This window comes from Vanessa tameamea, chromosome 17 (assembly GCF_037043105.1).
Source record: "Vanessa tameamea isolate UH-Manoa-2023 chromosome 17, ilVanTame1 primary haplotype, whole genome shotgun sequence".
Lineage (NCBI taxonomy): Eukaryota > Metazoa > Arthropoda > Insecta > Lepidoptera > Nymphalidae > Vanessa > Vanessa tameamea.
Window position 1 is genome coordinate 2,534,282 of NC_087325.1, and position 20,235 is coordinate 2,554,516.

The window sequence follows — 20,235 nt, forward strand, 5'->3', positions numbered from 1 at the left end:
ATTTCGAGATTTCAACAAAGATCGCTTTAATTACAGTTTACATAGTTTGTATATAAATAAGCATATATAACATTTATTTGAATAAGATCAGATCTTTTATATTATTCAATCCGAAAAGCCTCCTGTGGGTCTCTTCGATCATAATGTGTGACATTAACACTTGGCAGAATGTTTTGCGCTTAACTAGCGAAGAAAAATAACATTAAAAAAAAGCAATTGACAGCTGATTCACAGATTTGTTGTTGTATTTCCTTACCTTTGTTTTTAATTTAAAATTACAAATAGAGAAATGGTTGATGATTTAAGGAAATATTTAAACCATTTGCTTGAAAAGTACTTTCTATACATACGATTTTTATATAATTTTATTTTGTTTTATTGATTTTAATATTATTGTCTTGTTCCTATAGGGTGAACGGTCTTCATTGTATCTTAATTACTGATCGTGATGGAGTTCCTGTAGTGAGATCTGTTACAGAAAAGGCTCCTCAATTAGCTTTGCGACCTAATTTTATATCCACATTCGGCATGGCAACAGATCAAGCAAGTAAACTTGGGCTTGGGAGAAATAAAACTGTTATATCAATGTATTCAAGCTACCAGGTATGATGAACATATGAATTATTTTTGTTAAAAGTATTAATCTTAAAATATAAGTTGATTCTTGTATCTTTTTATTTGTATCTTCAGTGAAAACAAAGAATCGGTAAAGCACTATTTTGATACTTTTGGTAATGGAGGTTTACTCACTTAACTTTAAAACTCATATCCCAAAGTTGCCATAGCCTTTCTCTCTTTTTACTGATAATACGCATAAAGTAACATGTATATCTCCTCTTGCTGGGCTAAGACTTCTCCTTTTCGAGAAGGTTTGGAGCTTATTTTACCATGCTCCAATATGGGTTGGTGGATATATCTATGCAGTTCATTTTAAAATATCTGTATTCCCAAACACTAGCCTGAAGTTATAAATAATTAATTGAACTTATGTTAACTATTATAGGTTAAACTTTTTTTATAGTGACTATTATACATTAGATCCTTCTAAAGTATATATATCTATACAAAATCATACACACAGATTATGATATGGAAAAGCTGCAGGTAAAAACAAATAATGAATTAAAAGTTTTAATTTATTTTAGGTGATACAAATGAATAAGCTGCCCTTAGTAATAACATTTATTGGCAGTGATAATTGCAACACTGGTCACATATTGTCTTTGGAAAGTCAAATAGAACCTTTTTTGAAGGATCTAGGAACTATTGTCGCAGATGCTCCATGATTGTAATTATATCTTTAATTTATTCCTACTTTTCTACAGTTAGTTAATCACTTTTGTTAGGTCAAGTTTCAATTTAAACTCTCTTAAAATTTTGTAGAATGCATAAAGAAGAGCTCTGTTGGGTTAGAGGTGATCAATTTGTTTAAGTTTTTCAGTTTTATACTAAAAATTATATTCTTTTTTATAAGTCATAAAGAAGGCAGTTCAAAAATACAATAATGTACATGTATTCTTTGAGAACAATAACATATTTAAATTTATACTAATAATAGTATCAGCTTTTATTTGAATATTGCTTTAATGTAAATAAAATATATATATATATCCTGTTGGTACATTTTATTTTAAATCACTAAAGAATTATTTATGTGTATTCCAGTGTATGTATAGTGGATTCTTGTGTCTGTATATTGATAATAAATAAAAAGAAATATTAAAGAATCTTTAATCTCATGTAAATTAGGTTCTTTTGTTTTACCAATAACTTATTAATAAGAGTATATAGAGTTATAATTGAATTTGTTATTGTTAATACAATTTTTGTCACAATTCTGAAAAGAGTAATTCATATATTCCATATTCAAAACTTATTTTAATTACTGTAATTTTATGTAAATACATTATAGAAAAAAAGTCAATACATAATATTAGTAAAGATTTAACAAAATATGAGTCCCTAGACCATTTCTTGTTATATTTTTAAGAATATGGATAACATATCTGAGTTTGAATCAAGGCAGGACTGGAGTAATTAAAGGTTTCCCGGTGAGAGCATTTACTACGTTGTTGGATGCGAGCACAGCCATGTCGCTTCTTGTACGCAGTGTAGCACTCCCAATATGAGGCAGGACAACTAAAAATAGGAATTGTTTAATGTGTCATGTTTTCATGTAGCTCTATTTTTTATTTAAAGGATAAATAAGTTCATTGAAAGCGCTACTGCAAATGCAGGTTTAGTTATTTGAAGTTTGATTATGAAAGTAAAATCTCCCAGAAATATTGCTTATTAAATTTGAAAGAAATTCAATAGAAACTATAGTATATATCATTGTTCTTACATAAATTAGGCAGTGTTAGTAATTTGTGATCCTTTGGCAGAGGCTCTGGTGTGGTGACATCAAGTCCTGCTGCGTAAATGTTCTTGTTCTTCAAAGCCTCGTACAAAGCCTCTTGGTCCACCAAATCTGTGAGATTGTCAATGTTTTTTTATTTCATTTATATTACAAAAAAATAATACTAAAATTGAATCGATTTTTGTTGTTTCAATTTGATTTAAAGTATGTTCTTTATGAATCGTTGATTCAAAAAGTTTTCAATTTAATCATAGGTATCTAAACAAGTCTTAGGTATATCTTTCAATGTGTTTGTATGTGTTTTTTACCCCCACGTCCAACGTTGACGAGAATGGCGTTCTTCTTCATTTTCCCGAGGGTAGTGCTGTTGATCATGTGACGAGTTTCGTCAGTTAGAGGTACCGCTAGCACAATGAAGTCACTCTGTTCTAGCAGGTTATCAAGTGATGTGAACTCCGCGTTGAGGGCTTTCGCTGCAAAAGATCAGTTGCGTTGTTATCAATTACTTTTAGCATTTAAGCTAAGCATACGCTAAAAAAGTACGCAATTTTTATTTCAAATGGACTTTGAATTTGAATCGTTAAGTATGTTAACAGCTTGTAAATGTCTGCTCGGCTAAGGCCTCCTCTCCCTTTAAAGAGGAGGCTTGGAGCTAATTCAACGCTGCTCCAGTGTAGGATGGTGGACAGATGTGATAAATGACATTGAAATTAGACACGTGCAGGTTTCAGAATTTTAAACAAAAATGAAGCGCATGGAAATTCTGTGGTGCTTGCTTGCGTTTGAATAAGATGTACGCGTTCTAACCAATACGCATTAATTTTAAAGATTTGTATTAAAGTAAGTAAGTTCTTAATAAGTTACCTTCAGGCTTTTCTCTATGGCCAGTGTAAAGGAACTTGCCGACTTCAAATCCGGACAGCCTCTTGACGGTAGCTTGACCAATACCACCGAGGCCTACAATGCCTACGGTACTGCCTCTAACGTCTTGTCCCAATACCTTGTTGAAGCCATTTTCCCATTCTCCCCTTTGAGATAAATTAGTAAAAAGTTACAAAATATGATTACAAATATATATTTCAATAAATCTAAACATTATATTGTGAATGAAAAAAATATTAACGCTATGTGTACAATATCGAAGAAGCTGTTCTGTAATTATATATAGGCATTGATACTGGGGCAAAAGAAATTGAGGACTTTAAAAAAAGTACAGTTGGTTTTAGGGTTTCGTGCATCCGATGAAAAAACGGAAGCCTTATGGGATCATCTTGTGTTTAAAAAAAAACAATCACTTGTTAAAATATTTACTAAAAAATATATTGAAAAAAAAACAAAAGAAACGATTTTGTTAACGGTACATTTCCATGTTATATTTTTCGTTTATCGTGCAACATCCTGTGCTGCTGCAAAGACAAATTGCGAAACTATTTTTATCTAGTATGTAATTCCTTATTTCACGTTATTTGGCTTTAAACAATTTATCTTTAATAATAATGTATAATTTAATCATTTATTTCTTGTTTGGCAGTTCTTTTCTGTACTTCCTAGGGTTATCTTGTAGAGTTTTTACCATTAAGCCTTTTGTAAAATATAGTAATATTTTTTGAGGTGAGAAAACGTCTTAAATTTTATTATAAGTTAGATGTACCTTCGAACTTGGTCTAGGTTCTCTGTGAATCGTCTTGCAGCTCCTAGGATGAGTCCAACAGCGATTTCAGCTACAGCCGAGCTGAGAACATTGGGAGTGTTCGATAGTTTGATGCCACGGGCCTTCAGCTCTGGCACGTTGCAGTGGTTGTAACCAGCGGAAGCAGTGCTCACGATCTTCAGTTGAGGACCTTGGAAATATTAGACTTATTAAAATATAATTATATATCGCAGTAGACTTTTATTAGCAGACATTAATGAAATTTGTATTTTTTGTATATTTAGATTGTAAATTTTCTTTATTTATTTATTAGTATAGATTTCGTAAAATATTATCTGCACATTTAACATTGATTTGAGAGATTCAGGGAAGGCACAAAAACAATCAAAAACACTGGGTTTCCGCATTATATGATTTCCCATACACCTTATTTATAATATATGCAAATACATTTGTATAAATTATGCGAAGCAAAAGGGATTAGGTATGGTATTTTCTACACTAAAAATAAAATACGATTTTTAATAACCTACATTTACAGATTTCTTGTGCAGGATCGGGCGATGATATTGACGTGTAATTTATGAAGAAATTATAGTATTCGATTATCTTGTCAAATGTAATGTCACTTTATTATGTACAATTCTTAAAGTTAATTAAAGCCAAGTTCTCTTATGGTTTTGTCATTTATGTATCAATTTAATTAACTTTAATATGTCTCAAGAGGATTCTGTCGATACTACACATTCATTTTCACAAGGCACAATGTCTCGCTATCTCCGACCTGACAGATTTGACATAGAACCGAATTCTAGCAATTCGGACTTAAAATGGACTCATTGGCGATTTACATTTACAAATTTTTTATCAGAAGAAATCTCCACTAATACTCCTGACTCTATGAAACTGATGTTGTTGGTAAATCATTTAGCTCCAACAATTTTTTCATATATTCGTGATTGTAAATTTTACGAAGATGCTATTAAATTACTTGATAGTATCTACATAAAACCTAGAAACGAAGTTCTAGCACGGCACATACTAATTACAAGAAAACAGCGACCGGAAGAAACAATTTGCGAATATTCACGAGCTTTGAAACTCTTGGCTCATGACTGTATCTTCCGAAATGTTACTGCCGAAGAACACGAACAACAAACGATTAGAGGAGCATTTATTGCAGGTATAAGTTCTCAGAAAATTCGAGAGCGTCTTTTAGAAAATATTACAATTACTATGGATGAAGCTTTAAATCAAGCTATATCATTAGAAAAGGCAGAAAAAAATTCAGAAATAATTGCTGGTAACACAAATTCTTCGCAACTAAATGCATTTTCTAATAATATAAATGATTTTAATCAAAATGTGGCTGTATCTACTACACAACGGAGACGCTGTTTCTTTTGCGGTGGCAACATACATCAAAGAATAAAATGTCCTGCTTTTAAAGTCACATGTCAACTGTGTTCTAAACAAGGCCATTTTGCTAAGGTTTGTCGAAGCGGTAATCAACAAACTGTAAATGTTCTTACTACAGACACATCCTTACATTATTCACATGAAAGTTTCTTAGCTGCATCGCCTAGTAGCTTACAAAATGCTACCGTACCTATTTTTATAAATAATATACGCGCTGATGCCTTGATAGATACAGGAAGCTCCGTCAGTTTTATCAATAAGAAATTAGTACAAATAATGAATTTAAAAATAAAACCTTGTAAACAGACAATTACTTTAGCATCGTTGACTCATGTATCCTTCGTAGAAGGAATGTGCCATGCTACAGTTAAGTTACAACATCATATTTATCAACAACGTCAACTTCTAATAGTTAACAATCTTTGTGCAGATATCATTATTGGCCATGACATAGTAAAAGATCATTCGAAATTGGAATTTAAATTTGGAGGTAACAGAGAGCCTTTAAAAATATGTAACGTTATGAATGCATCTGTGCCACCAGTGTCTTTATTTACTAACTTATCATCTGATATTAAGCCTGTGGCGGTAAAATCTAGACGATATAGTAAAGAAGATAGCGATTTTATTAATACTGAAATTTCGAAGCTTTTAGCAGACGGAGTTATTGAACCCAGCGTTTCACCTTGGCGTGCCCAAGTCCTTGTTGCTGGAGGAGGAATTCACAGAAAACGCTTGGTAGTAGACTATTCGCAAACTATTAACAGATTTACATTGTTAGATGCATACCCTTTACCAAATATAGAAAATGTAATATCTGAAGTTGCAAAATATAATTATTTCAGTCAAATAGATTTAAAAAGTGCCTACCATCAAATCCCAATATTAGAAAAAGAAAAATTGTTTACTGCTTTTGAAGCTTCTGGCAATCTATATCAATTTACAAGAATACCGTTTGGAGTTACAAATGGAGTAGCAGCATTCCAGCGAGCTTTACATTTTATAATTAAAACAGAACATTTGAAAGGTACATTTTGCTATTTAGATGATGTTACAGTTTGTGGAATGGATAAAGGTGATCATGATCAAAACTTAAATTGTTTTATGGCTGCTGTGAAAAAGTATAATTTAACCTTAAATGAACAAAAATCTACATTTGGTGTCAATTCTATTAATCTGCTTGGATACAATATTAAAGATAATACTGTCAAGCCTGACTCTAATAGATTAAAACCATTATTAGACCTGCCACCCCCAACGAATAACAGTGAATTAAAACGAACACTTGGTTTATTCGCTCACTATGCAAAATGGATCAATAATTTTTCAAAAAAAATAAAACCATTGATTGGCATTAAATCTTTTCCAATTGATGATACTGCAAAAACTTGCTTTGTATCATTAAAATCAGAAATAGAAAAATCAACTTTAGCCGTTATTTATGATAATGATATTCTTACTGTTGAGACTGATGCATCAGAATTTGCGATTGCTGCGTCGCTATCTCAAAAGGGGCGACCTATAGCTTTTTTTTCTAGAACACTTTCAGATTCAGAGCAACGCCAATCTTCAATCGAAAAAGAAGCATGCGCTATTGTAGAGAGTCTTCGCAAATGGCGTCATTATTTAATTGGTAAACATTTTTTACTTTTAACAGATCAACGCTCTGTTGCATTTATGTTTAACCAAAATCATTTCAGTAAAATAAAAAATGAGAAGCTTGAACGATGGCGTCTCGAATTATCTTGTTTTAAATATGACATAATTTATCGTCCGGGTAAAGAAAACACAGTTGCTGATGCTTTATCAAGAGTGTGTGCTCATATGAATGTCGATAAATTACGTGAACTGCATAATTCCCTCTGTCACCCTGGCATTGTAAGAATGATGCATTGGGTTCGCATGAAAAACTTACCGTATTCGGTGAATGATATAAAATCTCTTATACAGTCTTGCCAAATATGTGCAGAAATTAAACCTCGGTTTATGAAATCTAAAGGTCAATTAATAAAAGCAACAGCACCTTTTGAGCGATTAAACATTGACTTTAAAGGACCTTTACCATCGAATACTCCAAATAAGTATTTATTAACAATAATCGACGAATTCAGTAGATTTCCTTTTGCATATGCCTGTAAGGAAATAACAACTGCAACTGTTATAAGATGTTTAAAAGATTTATTTTACACTTTTGGAACACCGCTTTATATTCATAGTGATAGAGGATCTGCTTTTATTTCTAAAGAGTTTACAGAATTTCTAAGTTCCTTGGGGATTGCATGTAGCAGAACAACGCCTTATAATCCACGTGGAAATGGTCAAGTCGAGCGTCTCAATGGTACTTTGTGGAAAACATTACAACTTGCTCTTCGCACAAGAGAAATGCCAATTGAAAGCTGGGAGCAATTTCTACCAATGTCCTTACATGCAATTCGTTCACTTCTTTGTATACCAATTAATACAACTCCACACGAACGACTATTTAATCATCCTCGTAGATCACCTCATGGAGAATCGTTACCCTCTTGGTTAATTCCTGGACCTGTGCTAATGAAAAAAAATATACGCAATAAAAACGATCCATATGTTGAAGAAGTTGAACTATTACAAAGTAACCCCTATTACTCTTTTGTGAAACATAAAAATGGGCGGGAATCAACAGTTTCAAATCGGAACTTAGCTCCACTCCCCACTCCAATAGAACACTACATAGATCAAAATTTAGAAGAACAATTAAATAATTCGACTACAAAAAGACAGCAAGAACAAGAAGATATCGTAGATGTTTTTTATGACTCAGAAGACCGAAATATAAATGCGGAGCATATTGATGTTCAGGAGATGCAATCTGTGACGCCGAGTACGTCTGAGGATCAACATCTTAGGAGATCCGAAAGGACAAGACGAACTCCATATTATTTAAAAGATTATAGCTGCGTGTTAGAAAATGTTAGAGGGGGTGAATGACGTGTAATTTATGAAGAAATTATAGTATTCGATTATCTTGTCAAATGTAATGTCACTTTATTATGTACAATTCTTAAAGTTAATTAAAGCCAAGTTCTCTTATGGTTTTGTCATTTATGTATCAGATATATCAAAGTACCATTAATATAATCTATATTTATACCTAAATTGATTGTCCATTCATCAACTTGCAAATTATTAATTAGGTTTTAATAAAGTGTCAAAAATAGAAATGACATAATATTGATCCTTGTGAAACCCCCAAATATAGTACAGATCCAGACGACTTTGGTGTTCAATTTATTATTAAAAGATTAACATTTAAACATGCACACATATTAATGTATTATCATTGTTTTTAAGATATATTTTGACTGAAGTATGAAGGAATGCGAACAAGAACTTTTATCATCGATCATTAACATCTTAATATTTCAACATAATGAGTTTCATGTTCTACACAATCAAAAGCTTCAGATAAATAAAATAATGTCATTAGCCTTGATTTCTTCTATGAAAGAATCAAAAATCTATGGAGTTATATTGTATTGTTGATGACGATACTTCATTACTTTTTAAAGTTGACTACTGACAGATCTACGAAGTACACAATGCATTGTTGTCTACTAATAACTGATTTAAAATTTTATTTACAAAACATATTTTGTAATGTTAATGTAAAAAAATCACTTTAGATTCGTAATTTAAGTATTATCTTTCTTTATTGTCACTCACTTGAACCCTGAGATTTGCAGCATATGTTGTTTAGAAAAATTAGAGTACCTCATAAATTATGCTAAAACTCGATCATACTGTGGCTATATTCACAGTTTTATAGCATATCACTTTGGAGTAACGTTATTGATATTTAATCTGTTTACATTCTACAAAAAGTAGTGTCCAGGATTTTGTTCATCTGGGAATTCGACCAGAGGAGGGTAGGAATACCTCCAGTTGATTTACAATATCTTTAAAACAATATTATATAGATTTACAGTGATTTAGATAATGTTAATAGAATGCGACAATCATTGTTTAAAGACGAGCAATAAATGTTCTATATACAATCTTATAACTATTCGAGTTTCCGACTCGCAAAGTAGATAAATCCTTTCGGGGGCATGGTATTCTTCCTATAATAAAATTCCGCAGATGTTTTTAACTTTGCCAATTAATAACTATGTCATGGACATTTATCGTTGAGGGATATTACATAACACAAGATTGTATAGATGATAAAAAGGCATGATTGCTTTATTGGTATGTAATTCACATACACAATATTATGTAAGTAATTTAATTGATGGAGAAATACCCTATCGTTAGAGTAAAATACATACATATATAGGTACTAATCTATACTAATATTATGAAAGTAACTTTGACTGTTTGTCTGTCTATCGCTCTTTTACAGCCAAACAATTGAACCGAATAATAAGAATTTTTATATTAATTATATGAAACAAGCTTGAACACCAAGGATGGATCGATGAATAACCTCATTAAAAACAGCTATCACAAAATTTTTGTTACATTTATTGGCAGTATTATGGCAGTACTTCTCAAATGCATTTTTATGTATCAATATAATATCTCATCATTGATAACTCATTATCAATTCGCATAGATAGCAGATTCTGAGATTGCGAATGCTAGTGTAACAAAGATTCAAGTTAAGATTTTTAAAATGTAGTCTTTTTTTCCTTCTTTTTTCATATTTGCAATGGACAATTAAAGTCTATAATTTTGGTGTGTGTAACAATGTTGTAAAGGAAGTACCCAGTTAAAGGTTTCAACCCCAAGGATAAGGGGAGTCAATGTACCCAAATCACAGAAAGTTTACAGAGTTTTGCCAGTTAATAGATGATAGCCTCTTGACAAGCACAACTTCTATCCTAATTTGATACGACTAAAGAAAATGATTTTTACTTAATATCTGTAGGAGAAAATGTCTTTTAGTTCCGTCTTAGCTTAGATATTGTGTACAACATAATAGGTATTATATATTACGCATATTTTACAAAATTACCTGCTTTGTCCAATAATTCTTTCGTGATGGGATGATGTGAAATCCATACCAGTGCTGATGATCCAGGTATTAGTTTCAGCAGTTCTGCCTTGTTCTCATTAGCGCCTTCTTCGCCAAAATTGCAGTATGGGCTCTGAACCACCGTGAAACTGTTGCAATTCATATACGTTACGGTTTGTTTTACATCGTCACTTACTTAGTGGCTTTGTGCAAACCTGTCTGGCTAGGTACCACCGACTCATCATATATTCAACCACCAAGAAGCAGTACTTATATTGATATGTTCCGGCTTAAAGGGTGAGAGAGCCAGTGTGACTACAGGCACAAGGGACATAAGATCTCAGTTCCTAAGGTTGATAGCGCATTGGCGATGTAAGGAATGGTTAATTTTTTTACGGTGCCAATGGGCAGTAATGCCCACTTACCATCGGTACGCTTATTTGACCTTCTGCTTACAAAAGCATCTATTTATATGTAACAGCGTGTTTCTGGCTATATTTCAGTTCAAATAAATCTTCATCGGGCCAAAACCAATGAAAAAAAAATGATCAGCAGATTTACATAAATATTAAAACAGTAACTGTTGGAAGTTTATGGTGTTATTGCTGTGTAAAAGTATTTATGCCAAAATACCTCTAATTTAATTTATTTTATTTTAATAATCATCCAATAAAGTTCGTGAATAAAATTAATCTGGCCAGGTTTAAAACTAAGCAGTCTGAGACCCATGGGCAAGTAAAGTAGTAAAAATAATGCTAATAAACTCTTTACGTAATTTTAACCGAACAATATGTGTATTTGAACTTCTAGCGGAAGAACCCTTCAGATTCCGCGTTTGTTGCAAACCTATACCCGTGTTGTGCAACCTCTTATATCTTACATAGAGTATATCTATATTTGACAACATACCTGTCTAATGATAGAGGTACCAATATCTATGATTAAGCAAAACAAACAATGATTTATCATAAAATCAAAAGTTGAAGTAGCAAACTCAATGGTAATAATTATGGTATAACGTATAGTTGTATTTTTTATCTGTAGATAAAATCATTCAAACTCGTCATGACGAATGACCATGGATTGCAAAATAGAAACACATGATACACAACTAAAAGCCATTGAACTAAGAAATTAATTGAATGAAATACATTATGTTCGACGACCAATAAAAGTTACCGTAAATAATACCAGTACCAATAAATTTAACGATTTTTGTTGGAATATTTTTTTTATTTTGATGGAAATAATAAACAGGGTTACAGTAAGTCGCTTAAAAAAAGATTTATTATTTTATTTTATTTTTGTTTAATATGATCCTAGTAACGATTTATTGTAGGTATACTTTACGTATTTAATCTGTGGTTTGATTGTAAAATAAGTGTCAAATATGATAAGGGAGCGGTTTGTTTTAGATTATAAATAAATGCGGTTAACCTCAGAATTAACTAACTTTTATTATTTATGCACATATACAACCTTAAGGTAATAATTACTAGAATACAATTCAAGGTAGGAACATATTATAACCTCAATTATAATATGTTCCTACCATGAAATACATTCCTCCAAATACATTATTTTAGTTTAATTCTTCAAGATTTTAATGTAATACCTAGTTAATGTAGTACCTAATTATTTTTGAGTGTATAATTATGAACATTAACTAATTTGAACGTTAATTTAAAAACAAAGCATTTTTTTATTTGATCTGAGTATCTTATAATTTATTTATATTATGTTTTTGTATGAATTAATTTATAATTCAAACTATTGTAAACACTTATTGTCATTTGGTAATATTTACTTAGTTGATTTTAGTCGAAACTGATCGGTTATATCGTTAAGAAAATCAAACGTCTGTCGAAATTTACATAAATTGTAATATTAGTAATAGTATAATCAACATCTATTGTTTAAATTAGTTCTTAATAATATTATGTATACATACTGTTCACGAAGTACGTCCAACCCACTGGAAGGATAGTCGTTCGAAGACACGAGAACTTTAAGGTTTTTTGTCATATTTGTTGTTAATGCGTTGTGCGCCGGTAACAACACGCCCACTACTGCCGTGACAATGAATGCATATAGCATTATTATATTTATGTAACACTATTTAATCAGTATAACAATCACTAGATAACACTTGTTATCATTTGACGCGCTACTTGTGTTCTGTCTTCTGGTCTGAATGTAATCAAGGTTGCTGAGCTACACTTGTTCCGAAACAAGATCGGGCGTGGGTGATTGTAATGTTGTTACAGATACAATTTATATTTTTTACGGTCTAGTTTAGATATGCGAGACTAAATCTATTCAGCCAATTAATTTCGTAGTATTTTTAGGTTAGTAATTGATTTAGGTATGTTTGCAATTATTTTGTTGCAAATTCTCGTAACTACATGATTAAAAATAAAAAAAAGTATGCAGTGTCATTATTTATTACTTAATACAAAAAAGTTTAGCTTAAATCAATTAAATATTTTTAAGTTTTTAATTTTAACGATTTATATTTATATTTTCCTTCAACGATTTTATTGAAGTGTATGCTGTTTGTGTTGATTCATAATGGGATAGGACACATCATGGGTTTTCCTTTAAGAGCCAAAAGTATATTCTCAGCAGATATTTTAGCCATTGCATTTCTTGTTTCAACCGTAGCGCTGCCCATGTGTGGAATTATGTCTGAAACATTATTAAAAAAAACAAACTATTAATATTTCCAGTTTTAATAAATCATTTATGTGTTTTGAAGCTATATATATATTATAATGTATAGAAATGTTCATTGTATCTCATTTTAAGTGAATGTTAAATTCTTATGAGAAATAAAGTTCTTTATACCTTATAATATATGCACTTTATTTTAAATTACTTTAACTAGCGCAGATTATAAATATACTTGAGCGATTAGTATTCCCTTATCAATACATTTTTAAAATATTGGACTTGTATCTCATTCAGCAACCATGACAGTAGGTAAGATGTCACATTGACTGAATTAATGTCAATAACATCAGCTACGCTAATGATACGAGTCTGTTAAGAACTCGGTTTATGTTCTGATAAATTTCTTGTCTAAAAAAAAATGTGTGACCTTCTTTCGGGGTGGTGGCAAAAATAATAGCCGCGGTAAGAATTATGTCGGCTTGATTTGACATTGACGAGTATATCAATTTAAATACAAGGCACTAGCCTCAAGGATGATGGTGTCATTAAGGAGACGTTAGGAGATTTAGTCCTATAATCTCATATCATATTCATATTAGTTTTTATCGAACTCTTAACTTGTTCAAGTTCAGACAAATAACAGGACAGTTCAGACCACATTATTCTGCTGACTGTAGATCTTTTGAGACATGTAATTTGTAGTTTAGTTATAAATTAAAATCATACAAAACAATTCGTGCCTAGTTTCACTTCTGTAGCACATCAATCATGTTTTTTTAATCTAATATTAACCGTTACGCAATAATGTAAAAATGGGCATTCTTGGTTCATACGTTGTGTGCTCCAACAAAATCCTGATATGATCACTAGCAGACTCGTCTAAACAGTAATTGAGTCTCCGTTAGTTAAATATATATTTTTTACTTACAACAATTAGGGAGAGAAACTATAGGGTCATCTTTGTTTAACGGTTCGGGCGTCGTGACATCTAATCCGGCCGCAAATATCTCCCCGCTCTTCAACGCATTATACAAAGCTGCTTGATCTACAAGACCTAGAATAAAATCGTTTTATATGTAAATAACTGAACCACTTTTGAGTATTGTCATTGGCTGAAAAAACCTAATTAATTGCTTGTGAGCAGGGCCGGACCGCGAGTTTAGGGGGCCCTGAGCTAATACTACTTAGGGGCCCACTTAAGACACACCTGAACGCAGGCTGCAAACCATACGATCTGTTTAATTTAATAAAATGATGGATTCTTTCGCATTATCGTCTATTTATGACTTTGACTTGACTTAGCTGGGGGCCTCTTGAATCCACGGGGCCCTGGGCTGAAGTCCAAAAAGCCATACGGTAGATCCGGCCCTGCTTGTAAGAATTAATTAATAACGTTCTCTGTTACGCTACTTCCGTATCAATGAGGATAATCCTTAAAGTTTTTTATAGAATACCACAATACGATTTTGTTATCGTTACAGTTTAAACTAGAGTTTAGTTGAATCCCGATTCGATTGAACATTTACTAAGGTGTCATAATAATCTCATTTTTTGAATTTGATTGAATTCTATGTAATGCTGTACGTTGGGTTAAACATATAAATTGTCTACAAGTACGCGTTAATTCACGAACCAGTATTGGAACAGTGATGAGGAATAAGCTTCAAACTTTCTTCAATGGTAGAGAAGGCCTTTATCCTTTAGGTATATTTACAGGCTATTTGCAGACGTTAAGTTGGTCAGACTCTTGATTACTTAAATCGTTTCGTTTTCCTTTTGCTAAATATAGCTATTTCAATCTCAGCAGGATAAATATTTCAGATATATTTTTTAATAATAATACAACAGCATGTCACTTCACTTAAATTTATTTCCAAAGTTCTGATAACCTTGCAGTCCTAACGCAAGTAACAAGAGTCCATGTCGAATACCATAGATTAATTTAGGTCTCGACCATTGATGTATTTTCAATTCAGAGTTAAAGTCGGTTATAAGCTTTTTAGCTTTATTCCGCTTTTCCCGACTATAAATTTAGTAATAACTACTATTTAAAATATTTTTGATTAATGAATCAAATAGCTTACTAGGAGATTGTATGTTAAGGAGTCATTAGACGTGACAAGTTATAAAAATTGCATTGGATTGGATTGACACCATAATATATTAATGACATAGTACATACATTTCTGATACGAATACAATCTTACGTACCCCCTCTCCCAATGTTAACGAGAACGGAAGTTTTCTTCATAATGCCTAGACTGTCAGCATTTATGATGTGTTTCGTCTCATTTGTTAGAGGACAGCAAAGGATAATGAAGTCGCTCTCTTTTAACAATTGTGGGAATGGCACACGACTCACTCCCAAGTCTTTTGCTGAAATTTATACGAAAGAATCAAAAATCAATGATACATAAATTGTTTTTAATGTAAATCAAATCGTCAGTGGGAGGAAGAAAGGCTAAAGCGCCAAAGTGCTGCTTTTGGGAATTGAGGTTTAAAGTTATTAAACCTCATTTCCCGAAAGTACTATTTTGGCGTTTTTGATTTTTATTTTCCGCTGATTATATGTTATCGGTTAAGTTCAAGAAAAGGATTTTATTTCAAGAAATAATGATCTTAATTTTTATTTGTTATCAATATTATAGCAAACATTTTTATTGGTGTTGCTGATTCTTCACGAACTTTATCTAATGCGGGTCTTCCATTTTATTTACATTCCAAATTTATTTTTCTCTTTGGTGCTAATTGAACAGAGTAAGTAAAAAATGAATTATAAATATATATATGTCTACTACTTATAAACCTAAACTGAATTATACATACGTCATACATACATTATGTATATATAAGTGTATATATCTGTTGTAAGCGTCTTAATTTAACTATCTTCATAGAAGAAATAGAAAATGATGACTCAATAAAATTGACATAATATAAAAAAATATATTTTGTTTTAATTTTAAACCTTCTTTTTTATCTGTGCGTCCGCTATATATAAACTTAGCGACATCAAAGCCTTTCAATCTGCGGACTACGGCTTGTCCAATTCCTCCCAAACCCACAATACCAACAGTACTGTTGGCTATATCCTGCCCGAGACTCCATTGCACGCCCGATTTCCATTCACCGCTAAAATAATAAAAAAATATTTCAGTATTACCAAAGGATTGAATACTTACCGAGGATGAAGTAATGAGTATGTTATATTATAGCATATATGTGTATATATATATATGTTATATAATAGCATAGTATAATATATAGCCTATTCCAATCACAAGATGTGTAAAGACAAGTAAAAAACGTTGAATCTGAATTGACGCGATATCATTGGTCGATGTCTTAGAAATGGCGTTTTATTGTCGGCAAAATTGGTATCGGAACTTTAAGTTGATATAATTACTTGAGTGGAATAGTGTTGTTACTATATAAATATGTATACTAGACTATATAGTGCATAATATAGTCGGGTTATTAGGAAGTCGCAAGGACTATGTAAATCTATGGTTTGTGTTTCTGTACTCCTTCCTGGAATAGGGTATATTTTATTAGATTTGAATAATTCTTTTTGTGCTAGACAATGTATTGATATTCCTAAAAGTCCTTAAAGTAGATAGTTATGTACTTAAATAAATGATTGTACATTTCAGTACTAAGCGCTATCTAATCAGTAATCAGTTCTGAATATTCTAAACTGTTAAACATACTAATTTCATACTAACGTTTCAATTTCCTTGACGCCTTCTTTGAAGCGTCTCGCTGCGCCAATCATAAGTCCGATAGCGATATCAGCAACTGCGTTGTCCAAAACACTCGGTGTGTTTCCCAGGGGAAGATTGCGCTTCTTCAGTTCGTCCGTATCTATGTGATCTATGCCAGATGCGTTAGTGGTTACAGCTTTGAGGCGAGATCCTGGAAAATGACAATAATTGGCCTCTGATAAAGTTTCGATCACGTTGGTTAACCTTAAGGAGTTAGTTCTTCTGCTCAATACATACAGTAGTGTTTAAATGTATGCACAAATACAGGTACTCTTTCTTCGCTCATGAGAACGTCAAAATAATCGAAATTTCTGTCATTAGATCTCGTCCGGTAAATCGACACGCCCGAAAAGAGGTCACACGTCTTTGCAATGAGTAACGGCTTTAAGCGCTTTACAAAGCACGTGAGCACGGGATATGTTTTTATTGTTCGATTTCAGTTATATTTTTAGCCTCATAAGCTAGCCACTACAGCAACGAGGCAGTGAACAATTATGATCCTTGTATGTACATGTCCACGTATAGTATTATAAAGAAATGTCGTAAATTATTGAAATTATAAAGGTATAAGAAAGTTTTGCTAGATCCTTTGAAAATTGTAACTTGATATTGACAAAAGAGCAAAAGTTATGGAATACAAATAAAAAAAAAATTAAACTAAATAATATTACCCGCTAAGTCTAATATCTCCCCAGTTAAGCGATGTTTGGTATTCCATATTAGACCGTCAAATCCAGCGCTAATCTTAGCTTTGATTGTAGCCAAACTGTCCGCTTCGTAATCCATAATTGGTAACACAGTTGTTTCTAATCTGAAAAATTTAACCAATCTTATTTAATAATGGAAAAAAAATCGTTACGTAATAGTTTTTTTATGTAACGTGTTTAAGTTAAAGTTTTTAATAACGTTATTGGTAATGAATGTAATTGAGAAAATGTAGTCGGTTAAAACTCTTTTTAAGTATCGCTAATGTCAGATATTGTGTGAATATAATTAATAACCCAATATCTAAATAAAGAATAAGTTTTAGATGTTAAATAAATAGTTATTCGTAAAGTTATATTATAATTAGTTATACATACAATATTTTAATTTTAAATAGAAAAATAAACAAAAAATTTAAACATATTTAACAATTGTTAAAAATAAATCTGCAAAATGTTATTAAAATGACGAAAAAAATACTTACTCCTTTTTTAATAATTCGAGTCCAGACGAGGGAAACATTTTATTTACGATCAGTACACGTTTGAGAGACATTTTGAGTATCTTAAAAAAATGAGAATAAATTATTTAAAAAAATATATTTAGAATAAGTGTCGTCTTTGTAGTGTCGCGTATCTACAGAAGCTGAACAATTAGATAAAACTTACAGATAACGTTACAAAATATACAATAAAAAATAAACATGTTGATTGAAATACATACATTCATTTAAATTTAATTCGCTATAACATTTAGGACAACCATTTAAAATGGCCTGAATTTTTTTTACATCGATGTATGCTGATCTCGAAACAGTGTTGGTTAAAATACCGATTACATTCTTAGCGGCAATTGCAACTGATCCCGTAAACGATTGCTTTTTGTATCTTATGCAGTAGGAAAAAATGGAAGTGTGTAAAAAGAAATATTTTTTTAACTTTAGAATGAGAAGTTATTACAGCAATAAATTTAGCCTTTTTTAAGATTGAAATTATGGGTTATTCGCCCAAAATCGCTTTAGATTATAAAACTATGCAATTTAAGTCTATACACTATTGAAGTACTTACAAATTATATCCTAAATTACAAAATATTCGTTGCGTTTCTCTGTTTCTATATGTAAACAAGGTTTTGTATATTTTGTGGGATTCTATATACTTATTTAAGTATAAACCTAGGTAGTTAATACACGCCTAGCTTTAAAAATCATGTCCACTGATGACATGTAAAAGTTAAAAACAAAAATGTTTTACCTATTCTTACATGGGTGAAAAATTTGGCCATTTTAAAGTCTATTGTACTCATATATTTGTATATAAAAACGGTGTGACATATACAATTATTATTAGTTATCTTCTATTACAGGCCATTTTAATTAATGCCATTTTAAATAAATGAAATAATATATTTTTGATTAACGTTCCTGCAAATGTTTAGGTTTTAATTGTAGTTCAAGGACCGTCAACAGTCAGCAATGTCAAACTTTGCCTGAACAGGAGTACAAACAAGGAAAATACGATTGGCGGGAAAAGCAACAAATGTTAAAAAATCAAAATCAAAATAAATGTTTTTTTTTTTTTATTTCTGCAAATCCCTTTTATAGTTAATATATTTTTTATACATTTTCTGTAACCCTCATCGGGATCAAGTCCAGCTCGACCAGCAATTGGCTATTTTTCGCCCTTGACCTTGGTTTTATTAAAATTACATCGGTTTTGCGGAAATATCTGATTTAAGTTGGTACGGAATTTGGCGGCAAATGGACGCCGAATGGTCAATTTGAATTCTTCCAAATGACAACAGATGGCAGTGGATAATAACTGTGTCTTAAATTAATTTACTGACTAAATTAAGTTAAGAAGATCTGACTTTTACCAAAACTATCACATTTTGTTGTTTTTTATCTAATTTGCCTTTCTATCAGTTCAGCAAACTCATTTTTTTTAAATATTATGGGATATTCTAAGTGAACAAAATTATTGTTTTATAATGAATAAAGGTATCTTGTTTAAATTTTTGTATGGATATAATAACGAATTTATTTAATTACGAACTATATACTTGGAAACTTAATAAAATACACAGATAATAAATTTAAAAAAGTATCTAATAAAATTTTTTCCATAAATATATTTATATTATGCATTCTAAAATGCATAAAAAAAATGCATAAAAAATATACAATAAGGATATTTGTTGATTTTTTTAAATATTTTAATATAGAACCTAACCTACAAAGACATTTATTTATCAAGATATTGTTTTTAAATATTTTCATAATTATAAGATCCGTTATCAGTGTAATTGTGTGTTCTAAATTATTTGAAATTATAAGCAAATATTCAACAAGCATATACACACTTACTTGACAATTATTGATCAGCTATGTATTAAGCGCCAAAGGAAGATTTAGATAAACAATCTGATGATGAATGAATTATATAAGATTACATTCGATGTTTTTCAACGATCTCCATCTCTCGTCAAGTAGCGAAACTAAGATGTCCATAAATAAGTTTCATGATATACATTCTAGATGGCGGTGATTGTCATCCGGTTCTAGATTTCGTATTATAACGACGATAAATGATAGAAACGTAGTGAGAATGGAATGGAATGGAATCCCTTTGAATGATACTGATGGAAATTTTGACAAATATGTTTTTTA

General features: G+C 31.2%; 3 protein-coding genes across 4 annotated transcripts in view; 1 reads left to right on the top strand and 2 right to left on the bottom strand.

Moving 5' to 3' along the window:
* Window positions 1–164: 164 nt before the first annotated feature.
* On the top strand, window positions 165–1,604 carry LOC113400589 (ragulator complex protein LAMTOR3 homolog). Its single transcript, XM_026640232.2, has 3 exons — window positions 165–333; window positions 411–603; window positions 1,146–1,604. The coding sequence occupies exons 1-3, from the start codon at window positions 290–292 to the stop codon at window positions 1,284–1,286; spliced, it is 378 nt and encodes a 125-aa protein (XP_026496017.1). The 5' UTR covers window positions 165–289; the 3' UTR covers window positions 1,287–1,604.
* Window positions 1,605–1,834: 230 nt separating this feature from the next.
* On the bottom strand, window positions 1,835–12,658 carry LOC113400587 (glyoxylate reductase/hydroxypyruvate reductase-like). The gene is made up of 7 exons (XM_026640229.2): window positions 12,377–12,658; window positions 10,426–10,574; window positions 4,011–4,200; window positions 3,224–3,387; window positions 2,668–2,832; window positions 2,345–2,470; window positions 1,835–2,139 (listed from the first exon to the last, which is right to left on the bottom strand). Exons 1-7 carry the CDS (start codon window positions 12,520–12,522, stop codon window positions 2,018–2,020), a joined length of 1,062 nt encoding a protein of 353 aa, XP_026496014.2. The 5' UTR covers window positions 12,523–12,658; the 3' UTR covers window positions 1,835–2,017.
* Window positions 12,659–12,990: 332 nt separating this feature from the next.
* LOC113400588 (glyoxylate reductase/hydroxypyruvate reductase-like) overlaps window positions 12,991–20,235 on the bottom strand; it is a 501,977-nt gene continuing 494,732 nt past the window's right edge. Inside the window, exons 1-8 of one of the 2 annotated variants that reach the window (XM_064217612.1) lie at window positions 19,933–20,006; window positions 18,052–18,131; window positions 17,534–17,673; window positions 16,824–17,013; window positions 16,067–16,230; window positions 15,310–15,474; window positions 14,027–14,152; window positions 12,991–13,113 (exon numbers count right to left, since the gene is read on the bottom strand). In XM_064217612.1, coding sequence (XP_064073682.1) covers window positions 12,992–13,113; window positions 14,027–14,152; window positions 15,310–15,474; window positions 16,067–16,230; window positions 16,824–17,013; window positions 17,534–17,673; window positions 18,052–18,122 — 978 coding nt within the window. In that variant the 5' untranslated portion in view covers window positions 18,123–18,131; window positions 19,933–20,006 and the 3' untranslated portion in view covers window position 12,991. Of the gene's footprint in view, window positions 13,114–14,026; window positions 14,153–15,309; window positions 15,475–16,066; window positions 16,231–16,823; window positions 17,014–17,533; window positions 17,674–18,051; window positions 18,132–19,932; window positions 20,007–20,235 lie in introns of those variants that run through there. The other variant, XM_064217613.1, reaches the window with a different exon arrangement.